Source organism: Malaclemys terrapin, chromosome 1, assembly GCF_027887155.1.
Source record: "Malaclemys terrapin pileata isolate rMalTer1 chromosome 1, rMalTer1.hap1, whole genome shotgun sequence".
Classification (NCBI taxonomy): domain Eukaryota; kingdom Metazoa; phylum Chordata; order Testudines; family Emydidae; genus Malaclemys; species Malaclemys terrapin.
This window is the reverse complement of record NC_071505.1, coordinates 46,325,086-46,337,658: the sequence shown is the minus strand read 5'-3', so window position 1 is coordinate 46,337,658 and position 12,573 is coordinate 46,325,086. Positions and strand designations below refer to the sequence as shown.

Below are 12,573 nucleotides of genomic sequence, written 5' to 3'. Positions count from 1 at the left end.
AATCAGTGCAGAAACAATTATCCCTAGATAAAAAACTATCAAAACAAGCTGCGAGGATATACTTTTCAGATCACATCCAGTGGTAGTCTTAGGCCACGTCTACACTATCGAGGTTACAGCAACACAGTTGTACCTATGCAGCTGTGCCGCTGTAAGATCGCTCGTGTAGCCACTCTATGCCGATAGGAGACCGCTCTGCCATCAACATAATTAAACTACTCCCAATGAATGGCGGTAGCTATGTCAACAGGAAAGTTGTCTCCTGCTGACTTGGCACTGTCCACACCGGTTCTTTTGTCGGTGTAACTTATGTCACGCAGAGGGGTGTTTTTTTCACACCTCTGAGCAACATAAGTTTTACTGACAGAAGTGCCAGTGTAGACATAGTCTTAGGCTCTATGCTTCCAGGGTCCCCAAACATACTCATACACTTGATCTGCTAGCCAAAGTGGGCCACTGGTTTAATGAAGAACAGAATCTTCAGCACAGTAGTTTTTGCTTTGTGAAACTGTTGAGCAAATCTCCTGAACAATGGAAATCTTGCTCTTCAACAAAATAGCTGCTATTTTGTTGAAAATCTTCTTCTCTGATGCAATACAAAAGCTCTTGGACTAGTAAAAGCCATTACTCATGCATCAACTGTCAATCATCAGTTTTGGATTCCAGGAACATTACTGGGGCCATATATCAAAAGGTGTGTTATATTCCTCCCCTAAACTATTCAAAAAGCCTTCTGCATACCTTGTCAAAGAGAAGAAGTAGCTAAGTAAATCTTGTTCTCCATTAGCTAACTGTTTAGCATAAAGATGTAGTTATGTGATGAATAGTGGTAATAATTGTTTTCTTCTTGTAGTTAAAGCAATTATATAACTCCAGACCAATTCCCACATTCTTACCTCACACACACCCCCACACCCCTTTTTGACTTTCTACAGTTGTTATTTTTAAGCTACATGGGGCTGAAAAACCATAAGACTCAGAATATGAACTTTAAAATATTAATTGTTAACTAATTATAAATTAGAAACCTATTAATAGATTTATGGGAAAATACTCAGAAGTTTCAAGCTTTACTCAGAGATTTTGTGCTGAAATTTTGGGACAGGTCAGGTGTGGATTTTATATACAAACAAAGAAGTTGAAATCCCATGTTAAGTGCAAAATAGAACCCAACTTTAACTATGGAGTTGCTACTGCTCCTGCAAATTTCACCATGTCTGTCAAGAAATTCTTGTGAAGATGTTCACTGTAGAGGATTTGGGACCATACACAGAAACACTCAGCATGCATGTGTAATTTAGTCTTGCCTTACATATAGAAATATGCAATAAAGTAAAAGCTAGGTTAAAAAAAAGTCAATATTTGCAAAGTAATATAATGAATACATTAAACTTTAGTGACATAAACAAAAGGGATTTAATAAGTGTTTTTCTTTGTAACAAAGATAACAAATGAAACATTGTATTACTGTTTCACTGGCTGTTAATTACTAGTATTTTTATTTCTATTTGTTCTCTTTTATTCAAGTAAGTTACAAGGCAATTCATCTACTGTTTTGTATTATTTTGCAGACATTAAAACTATCAAGCAGAGTCCTAGATAAAATAAGCACTGGACAACTCATTAGTCTCCTTTCCAACAATCTGAACAAATTTGATGAGGTATGTCACTGCTTGTTTAAGCTCCTGTATTTGTTGTATCACAGAAACAAAAGTGAGTGACGGCAAAACTTAAAACAGTTCTAGAAGCGTTAGCATCGCCATGGCTGCAGTCAAGCAATGGCAATAAATGGCCAACTCTGGTGAGCTGTGCTCATCTTAAGAAAATCCCAAACTGCATTCCCACTTACATGATGTGTGGGTGTGTAGTCAGGGAGAGGCTGATTCAGACCACATCTTTGCCCATCTCCTGTACCCAAGACAGCGAGATAGCAGCGTAAACCTGGAAAACTAAGGAGCTAGGAGTTGCATGTGGATTGTACAGTACTGTATGTTGCTCAGTTGATGGAAGGCCCTAGAAAATACATGAATTTCAAGTCACAGAGTGTCTGTTTGACCATCCTATTGGGAGGAGAGACATGCCACTTCCACCAGCAGCTAGCATAAGGCTGAGCTGTGAGGAAGACAGGAAGAGTAGAACTACTCATGTGATACTCAGGAGACAATCAGCTATTGTGGTTATGGATACAAGTACAAACCCTTTGTTTGTACTTGTACTTGTACAAATATTACCTTGTGCATCCCTCTTCAAACCCCTTGATAGCTAGCATGGATCCCTCAGGACCTATGTTGTCATACAAATGCTAGTATGATACTGACTTTTACCCTCACCATACATCTTGGATGGCAAATAGCTATTAGTCTCTAGGGCTAGAATGCTTCAGGCATCAGCCATCTCCCCCCTGTCAACTGCTCCCACCCGCATGCCCCTGCTCCCAAAATCATAGAGCTGCCAACCCACAAAGGGGAATTCTACACTGCTTGTACATCTCCCTTACTCCCTCTCTGCATGTACCAGCCATTATTGCCTAACGCTTGTGAGGTTTTTGGTTTCTTAGGGTGTGCATTATCTGTGACATTATTTGGCTCTCAGGACTACAGGAGTTGGCCCTAAATCCATCCCAGGAAAAACAAATGAGGGAGATGACCATATAGGGAGCAGGTTGTTTTGAATTAATTGCATATACAGTCTTGGTCACTCTTTCAACAAAATAAATTACTTTCCATAATAATTTAAATAATTATTCATAGGTTCTTTCATATATCTTGTCTCATCTGGCAGTGATTGAAAACATACAGGGGAGGGAGCAGGGAGGAATCCTGGTCCCTTTGAAGTCAATGGCAAAACTCCTACAGGCCTATATGGGGCCAGGATTTCACCTTGTATTTATATAGCTTCGAGGAGAATTGTGGACTGAACTTTGTCCCTTGAAAAAAACAAAGCTCATGTGTGGAATGTATATATGCATTGGTATGTCCTCAGTGTAATTAACACCCACATTGCTATGTGCTCAGAACCACAAAATCTCCTCTCTAAACTGGTTTTACTACTGGAAATTCTTTTCCTATTCTTTGTGAAAATTGTTCAGAGTATCACCTCAATAGCTCCTCTCTCTTTCATATTGTCTGAGTATTTTTGCTGTGGATTTTTGCAGGGGCTAGCACTGGCTCATTTTGTATGGATTGCACCTTTACAAGTGGTGCTACTGATGGGACTGCTGTTGGAGATGTTAGGGCCCTCAGCATTTTGTGGATTTGGCTTTCTGATAATCGTGGCCCTTTCCCAAGCCTGGTTAGGACGAATGATGATGAAGTACAGGTGACAAAATTTTAAAGATGTTCTAAATAATTGTATGTTTTCACAAGGCATATTGCTTTATGAGATTTATGGTCCTCACTTAAAAATGTTACTCCATTAGAGTCTGCTCTTCTGAGGACAGGATTACAAAAAAAGATATCTGAAGTAAAGAAAACACAATAGAAGCACTTGGAGAAAAGTAGAAAAATATTATTGGGCTAATGCTGATGTGTTTCTTTAATTGACTAATACATTAATAATTAATTGGTAGTCTTACAATTCATTTGTAAGATTATTTCACATATGGGGAATATTACTGACTGAAATCAATGGGGCTCCATGGTGAGTAAATAAGCAAAAAATCTGGTCCTGTTTCCAAATCTCGGTATTTATATAGGTTTTGGTTGGTTGCTTTGCAACTGTGTTTATAGCCATCGCCTTGCAAAGCAAGATCTCAACTTTTTTTTGCCTCTTCATGAAATAAATAAAATTGAAAGAAAAATAGAGGAAGTCAGAGGGAAATAATAGAAGGAAAACAGATTAAAAAGCAAACTGGAGAGTGGGAGAGCGGGGACACACACCAGAATACAGAACATAAGATACAAAAATGACTTTAGTAAAGTTTGTTGCGCCAAAATTCATCCCCAAAGTCAATGGAGGTTCCTCCTTGAAGACAGTGGAGTTCATCCAGGGCTGAATTTAGTCCCTTTTTCTTAATGAAAATGTTTAAAAATAAAATCGAATTCTAAAGATAAAGAGATACTATTGTGAACATAAACAAAGCCAAACCTTACTCACCTTACACTGGAATTCCCACTGATATGTCACATATGAGTAAAATGAGCACAATTTGCCCCATAAAATGGCAGAAAAGGCATGACCCTGCATTCCTTGTGAACATCACTTGCCTCTTAATCAGAATTTGGAGGGTACAAAGAATGTAGGGTCAGGGTCTTATTTATTAACATTGAATGTGTAAATATTAAAAATTAAGTTTTTAATATGAGGAAAGTAGTGAGAAATTTTATAAAATATTAAAAGACTCACTATCAATTATGTGAGTCATACTTCCTAGAGTTTGTTTTCTTCATAATGCATTATTAGTCTTTTAATGCACAGTATTGTTCACTATTATTATTTAATGCCTTATTATTTTACAGAGACAGGAGGGCAGGAAAGACAAATGAGAGACTTGTGATCACCTCAGAAATCACTGAGAATATACAGTCAGTTAAAGCTTATTGTTGGGAAGATGCAATGGAAAAAATGATTGAAAGCCTTCGAGAGTAAGTGTATTCATTTGTCAGTCTCATTTCTATAAGGTTAAAAAAAGATTAAAATTCTTAGATGCCTATGAATAGCATCCGTGGTTACATTAGTTAGGAAACAAGACACATAAATATTCATCCTTCATAAACGGGCCATCAGCAGGGAGTGGGAGGAACATTCCCTCATTGTGGTTTCATTTTTCCCCAATTTATCAAGTGTGTTATGGAAGTTTTGTGACCTGTTTTTTGCTTTCTCCAAAGCATTTGATATAAGCAACCCTTAATGACAGGGCATGAGTGGAGATGGTCCATTGGTCTGTTATTTCCATCTTGCTGTATAAAGCAACTAGCGGTGTTTCATGTATTATAAAAGGAATGCAGATAAAAACTCCCTTTCTGGGCTTGGAAACAACTTTTTTTTCATCTCTAAAACTTTGATGGTTGTGGAAAAATAATCAGAAGACCCAACTGCTTAGCTATTTGTAACTCTGACATTCAATATTACAATTTAACAGGTACAGGTAAAGACAATCCTAGCATCTGTATTTGTTTCTAGCTAACCTATTCCTCACCCTACAAAAAAAATGGTGTGTGTGTGTGTGTGTTTATGATTATTCAGGGCTTTCTTCCAGTTCTGAAGCAGAGGTATGAATCCTCTGTATCTATTTTGCATGGACTTCATTAAAGACCCCTTCAAATCTTGTAATACAAGGCTGTTGGGGTCATGTCATGTTCAAGAATTAGAAGTACTCCTGCTTTACATGGCCATACTGAATTTATAAGTGTGATAATCTGGGAAATCTTTGTGCTGCCCATTTTAACTTCCAGAGCTGAAAGTATAAATCACTACAGTTTGAACCACAGAGCCAGGCTCCCTACAGGAGAGCTGTAACAGATTCATAACCAGCACAGATCGGGCATGGGGAGGAGGAAGGGACATAACACATGCAGTCCAGTGGCTTACTCTTGCATCAAACCTATCAGAGTAGTGCATCTAGTCCCACAGAAAGAATAGGAATTAAGCTTCAGGTGTGTGGCTGGGAAAATAACAAAAAAGAACAGAAGAAATGTAAGGACCCTATTTCATGTAAATAAAGGGAATGAAATAATATTATTACCCAAACATGTCCTTATTGTTCAGCTGCTTATGTTTTGCCTTTTAAAAGGTAACCCATAAAAAGTGCAGTGCTTGTTTCTTTCAGTGCAGAGAAGTCCTTGAAAATGATGGTACCTGTAATCTATTTGATTTAATATGGGCTGAGAGGCTGAGTTTGGATCCAGATCTGAATTAGGGTTGGCTGAGGTTCAGATTCCAGGCTGAATCAAGGCTAGGTCTTAGATCTCATAGAGCCAAAAACTCATGAGTTGTTCTTGTGAGATTTGGGCCAAACCTTGTAAGTACTAAAGAAATGAACAGAGACCTATATCCCTACAACTGAATGTTGCACAAATCTGTAGAACCCTGTTGGTTTAATAACTCGTGTTAAGTTATGTATGACATTTCTTTAAGAAGAAATGGCAGAAATGTCATGAAATCATCTTACCTCACATACACTTTCTTCCCTCTTGGGCCACCCCACAGAGCAGCAAATGGGGCCTTGACCCTGTTCATCTACACACCAGCCAACAGTGCTAGCTACCCTGAAAGTGTGTAGCGCAGGCACACTCTGCCAGAATGATATGGCTCTTCACTGCCACCAACACAGGCTGTGCCTTAAAGGCACAGATGAGCTCATACTAATGGTAAATCCCCTCCACAACAGGCATCTGACCAACACCTCTACACATCCCTGAAATGCCAGAGAAGTGGCACAGCCTCTGTAACAAATCAAGATGTCCAGACAACTTAAAAAAAAAAAAAATCTGGGGTCTGGCAGAGCAAGAGAGGAAGTGAATTCCAAAAATTCAGGTGCCCTCATAGGAAAAAAAAAAATCATCACCACCATCTTTTGAGCAGTCCTCTCTCATTTAAAACAAGGCAATTTGGGCATCTACGCTGTTTACAACTGTTTCAATAGGATGTGAAAACACAGTCTCCCAGGCAAGCTTGTTCCAAACCATTTTGGATTTTAAAAGGTTAGTGAGCTTCTAGAGACACAGAATTCCTATTACTAAACATCCTGGGAGCTCCAGTGACGAGAAACATCTGATGACGTATATTCACTGAATGATTAAACTCAGACATCTAAGGTTGAAATAGTGGGATAAAGGGTGCCTATTTCTATCATTTTATGGCACTGCTATCAGAAAGCTCCTTGCAGTTTAGCACAAGGAGATAAGAAACTGTTGTTCTCTAATGTGTTTCACATAGTCCTAGTGGGTTTTTTTTCTACACACCAACAAAGCAGTGCTTTTTGTGTTATACACTTCCTTCCCGCATCCCACCTCCAAATTCAGGTTTTTCCTAGGGATTTAGTTTCCTTCTTTTAACTTTAATCCCTGGTGCTTCTCTTCTCTCCCTCCCCCTTCCCTCTTTTCCTCTCAATTCTTTGACTCTCTGTATTGTTGCTGTACTTGACAAACTTATGTTTGCTAAAAACTTTTATAAAAGGGTCTCTTCTGCTGGCAGTTCTCTAAAGCAGCATATCAGTTGATCTAAATTTTCCATTTTCTATGGATGCCATGACTAAGAAAGATGTACAAAACCTAACTTATCTAGAAGGGAGTAGCCTCAGCTCCCTGTTGCTGTTAAATCCACATGAAGATAATGGGCCCAATCCCTGTCCTCAGTAAGAATTTTATCTCAATAAAGACAGAGGGCCAAATCCCACTCTCCTGCCAGAGAAAGGCTGGAAGACTGGGAAAGTCCCTGAATTTCCTCCAAATCATCCTGGTCAAGCTTTTCCCACTTCAGAGCAGATAGGGGTATGATGCTCCTTGCTGGCAACGAGTTGTAGAGAAACCCTACCCTTTTCAGAACATTAGCTCAGGGACCGAGCCCCTCTCTATTAGGTTTTGGACCTCCCTGCCCATCAACTGTGGTAACATGACTCCTTTAAGAGTTATGCTTCTTTTGATTTCTCAAGCATGCCTGGCCCAAGGCCCCCTCGGGGCAAATTTGACAGGGGAGTAAGATGCCACGTGAGAGATTTCTGACAACTATCTTTGTGGGAATAATCTTGTGGCTTTGTAGGGGATAACACCTTGGTAAGTGACTTATTTCAGCCACTCTCTATCCCTGCCCAGCCACGCTGCTCAAAACTGCAGGCTCCTAATTTGTAGAGATTAGGGGCTAAAGTCACAAAATGATTTTGGTGCCCAACTTCTATTTTAGGTGCCTAAATCTCAGAATCAGGCTCCACTGGGATTCATAATCCCCTCTCAGATGCTGCTGAACCCTGTAGGCACCTAAACTCACTCAGTGCCTACATTTTTGCAGTAAAATTTCCATAGGATCCTATGTTTCTGCCTGTGAGCATGCACACTGCAGCCCCAGGCCAGGCGTCTGGACACATAAGCCCCAGAATGATGCAGAAACTAGGGGAAGATAGGTGCTTCTTTGCTTAACTTGCCTGTGGGACCTGATCCAGTAAGTGAGCTGAGAGCTCGCCTACCAAACCTCCCGCATAACTTTTAGTACAGTGATTAGGACTGGCCCTGTGTCTCTTACCCCTTCCACGTGAGTGACTCTGTAGCCTTGCCCTGAGAGCATTCTTCCTTTCTCTCTCTCATTATTGAGCCACAGTGCACCCTTCAACAGGAGAGAGTGAGGGAGACCAGCATCAGAATATCCCATAGCCCAGTGAACTCACCTGAGAGGTGACAGATCCCTGTTCAAATTCTTCTCCCCCCAGGTGGAGGAGGGGCTTGAACTGCGGGTCTCCCACATCACAGATGAGAACTCTAACCACTGGCTAAAAGTTATGAGAGATCCGCCCTCCCCGCCACACTGCTTCTTGCAAAAACAGCATAGGCACCTAATGCCAAGAGAGGGCTGGCAGCTGAGAATCCCAAGCAGAGGGAGGTGCCTTCCTGCAGCAGTCTCCTCCAAGAGATGAGTGGGGCTTAGCACACACCTCTTAGTTTGGCACCTCCATTGGCTAGTTTAGGCAGGGAGGTGCCTGGAATGCTGGCTTTTGTGAATCCCATTCTAAGGCACCTGTCTCTCCCTGTTCATTGTATAGGGAGTCTAGGCATCTAATCCCAGCTTTGTGAATTCCGGTGATTTTTTAGGCGCCTAAAAGTTAGGCATGATAACGCTGAGTATTCCCATGTTTCTTTGTGAATCTAACCATAGCTGTACATGATTTTAGGAGTCTGAGGGAACAGGGGATGGTGCTGTTTGGTCCACATGTTGTCAGAGGGAAAGGAATTGAGCCTATTTTTGTGAGTTTACCTGCATTCCCAAAGCAGCAAGCGTGATCTAACTCAGTAAAGATTTCAGAGCTAGGCCCAAGACAAAAGAGAGTAGTTTGTATTGTTGGGTTCAATATCCAACTTTTTGTCTGTATTCACCTATGACTTTGACCAGGCTTGTGTTAAAAACACCACAAGCAAATATTTTGCTAAGATTTGCAGACTTGCTTTATGCTTAAATATCCAACACCAGCTTCTCATAATAGATCAATTACTCGGAAAGCATACATTTCCAGAAAAAAATCTCCTGTCCAGCCGGCACTGCAGATCGCTCATCTACAACACGGCTCTCATTTGCCTACATTGCACTCACTTCTCTTGTGACACGTCCATTGACTTCTTAATCAGATGCTGGTTTCTTGAAATGTTTTCTGAATCCTACTGCCATGTTTTCAATGAAAACATATTTACATTTTTCCTATAATGCTTGTACATCAAACTTTGGACACGGCAGTTGATTAACATGCAGGCTTCTTTTCTCTGGAAGTATTTGAGAGCACACATACTTGGGTTGAGATATCCTGGAAAGAAGTAGAAATGGTAAAGGTGCAGTTGCAAGAACAGGAGATTTTCTGAACATAAATTTCTGATGGACAGACATGGTTATTTGCATGGTATATCATTGCCAGAGAGAAAGTGTTTATAGAAATAGCAAGCATCACTGGGAGTGAAGGGCTTGAGTCCCTATCCATCTCCAAAAAAAAGATATACACTTGTTTCTAGCTTACCTCACCTTTCCCACAGTCTAGTTTTATTAACAAAAAGGTAATGCCAAAATAACACTACATGACTCCTAGCCTTGGCTTGCTGCTTTAGGATTTTTTCTGCCAGGACCTGTCCATCTCACGCGCTCATTCTACCAGAGGACTACTTCACCTCTTTATATTCAGGGCATAGTCTAGTGAGACACACCTACCACTCAGTATTAATTAATCTGCAGCATTCGGTATGGTTCCAACAGTTACTAATAGATCAGGGCAACAGGAGAATCCTGTTTCTGAGTTACAGAAAGATACATTTGAATATACCCACATCCCCAGAAAAAAAATTTATATGCCCTGTCCATTTTAAACTCTGTTATGCTAGATGTTAGAGTATTTTATATGAAGACAGAATATAGACTTAGTCGGCAAAATTATGCCCTGAGAAATGCCAGTGGGAGTTGCACAAGTGTATCTACTTCCCTTCCCTTAAGCTTTCACACTAATAGTAGGAACTGGGTCACTTCTTCAGTAGTCTTGGAAAGAAATCACTAAATTTTTCACCCACCTTTCTGTCACTATGAGCAATGAATCTTTACACTTCTTTTTTTTTTTTTTTTTGACAGAGCTGAACTGAAACTGACCCGAAAAGCTGCATATGTGAGATATTTCAACAGTTCAGCCTTCTTCTTCTCAGGTTTTTTTGTGGTGTTTTTGGCTGTGCTTCCCTATGCGCTGGAGCATGGAATTATCCTCCGACAAATATTTACCACCATCTCATTCTGCATTGTTCTTCGAATGACAATCACCAGGCAATTCCCCTGGGCTGTGCAAACATGGTATGACTCTCTTGGAGCAATCAATAAAATACAGGTACGGTACATAAACGAATATCCTTCCAGATACAAAACCTAATCCTTTATAGTACCTTATTTTGTCAGTCCATCATCAAAAGCACACAGCATTGATGTACTTTCATCATATAACATGAATTGCTTTTATGGCACTTCATTAAATGTTGTAAGTCTTAGCATTTTGCATATAGTTCCCCAGTCAATATATAAAAAAAGATTTTCTGATCTAAAGTCACCTCAGAACCACACTCAGAACCACACTGTTTAAACGGGAAGCACTTCCAAGTTATTGCCTCTTGCCTATTGAATAAATCTTTCAGCAGAATTTAAACATGACAAAGGGCAGTCCTACGATTGTTGCATACCTCAAACACCCACTGATTTCAACAATAATTTTGGATGTATGCAGTGAATTCAAGATGGGGTCTTATGGGATGGATCATTTTAAAATGCAGTTTCTGATCTCTCTTGGAATTCTTATATTGTTTTTTGTCCAAATCTCATCAGCTCTCTCAATTTTTTTTGTTAAAGTTATTTAATACAATACATTTTTATAATTAATGTGATAAGAATGTGAGCTAGTACTTATAGATAGACCTGAATCATAATATGGAATTAGAACAGTCCTAAACTGGCTTTTTTGTTTGTTTGGGTTGAGCAGGGGAATGGGAGAAAGAGAGGACCAGGGACAAAAGAGGGTTGGACAGGAGAGATTCTGATCTGGATTTCATGGTGGTCTGATCTCTGCACTTTGCAAAGGGTCAAATCTAAACTGGAGTGTTTGAGATCCAGATCTATGACAGGAAGAACAAACTCCATACTTGACCAGGGCAGGAAGGGTTTAAAGGTCTGTCTGTAGGGTTGCCCCCTGGAATCAGGCCCTATCTCCCGGAGGCTCCTGAAGCCAAACTTGGAGATTTTAGGCGATGAAAGTCTGGTGGCACAGTGGGGCTAAGGCAGGCTCCCTGCCTGCCCTGACTCCATGCTGCTCCAGAAAGTGGCTGGCACATCCCTGTGGCCCCTTGGGGGAGGGGGGGAGGGGACAGGCAGCCCCGTGTGCTGCCCCCATCCCCAGCTCCGACTCTGCAGCTCTCATTGGCTGCAAACTGTGGCCAATGGGAGCTGTGGGGGCAGCATTTGTGGGCGCGGGCAGCGTGCAGAGCTCCCCCCCAGGGGCCGTAGGGACATGCCAGCCACTTCTGGGACCGGCGTGGGGCAAGTGCTGGTAGGGAGCCCACCTTAGCTCCACTGTGCCGCTGCCTGGGAGCCGCCTGAGGTAAGCACCTCCCGACTGGAGCCTGCACCCTCCTTCACTCCAACCCCCTATCCCAGCCCCCTCCTTCACCCAAACTCCCTCCCAGATCCTGCACCCCAATCCCTTGCCCCAGCCTTGAGCCCGCTCGAGCACCCAAACTCCCTCCCAGAGCTTGCATGCTGCACCTCCTCCTGAACCCCAACCCCCTGCACCAGGCTCAGCTCAGAGCCCCCTCCCACACTCCGAATCCCTCGGCCCCACCCCTCAGCCCAGAGTCTGCACCCCCTCCTGCACTCCAACCCCCTGCCATAGCCCGATGAAAATGAGTGAGGGTGGAGGAGACCGAGCGACGGAGGGAGGGGGGATTGAGCGAGTGGGGCGGGGCCTCAGAGAAGGGGGGCAGGGATGGGGCCTCTGGACAGAAGCAGGGCAGGGGGTGCGGCAAGGGTGTTTGGGTTTGTGTGATTAGACAGTTGGCAACCCTATCTGTCTGGCTGACAGGGAGTGAAGCTGTCCTTGCCTAAATCACCATATAGGTACTACCTAAAGAATAAATGTAGGTGCCTAAGACTCTAGTCCCACAAATACTCACTCATGTGAGTAACTTCATGCATATGTGTTGTCTCATTCTGTATGTGCTTAAATACCATACTCGATCAGAGCCTAAGCTGGCAAAATTTGGCCCCAGGACCTTAAAGAAGGCATTGGGGGGTAGAGGAGCCTTTAGCTCTCCCCTTTAAAAAAGGAAAATGGAACTTAAATAGAATAACTGTATTATATGAACTTTACAATTTTAATAATTCTTTAGTAAAGCCAGGGAATGCAAAAGTTAATTTTCCTAC

General features: G+C 41.7%; 1 protein-coding gene across 2 annotated transcripts in view; it reads left to right on the top strand.

The window, feature by feature from the left end:
* CFTR (CF transmembrane conductance regulator) overlaps nt 1-12,573 on the top strand; it is a 136,441-nt gene that overhangs the window by 27,361 nt on the left and 96,507 nt on the right. For both annotated transcript variants that reach the window (XM_054023602.1, XM_054023592.1), the window contains exons 5-8: nt 1,572-1,661; nt 3,155-3,318; nt 4,458-4,583; nt 10,249-10,495. In XM_054023602.1, coding sequence (XP_053879577.1) covers nt 1,572-1,661; nt 3,155-3,318; nt 4,458-4,583; nt 10,249-10,495 — 627 coding nt within the window. The remainder of the gene's footprint in view (nt 1-1,571; nt 1,662-3,154; nt 3,319-4,457; nt 4,584-10,248; nt 10,496-12,573) is intronic.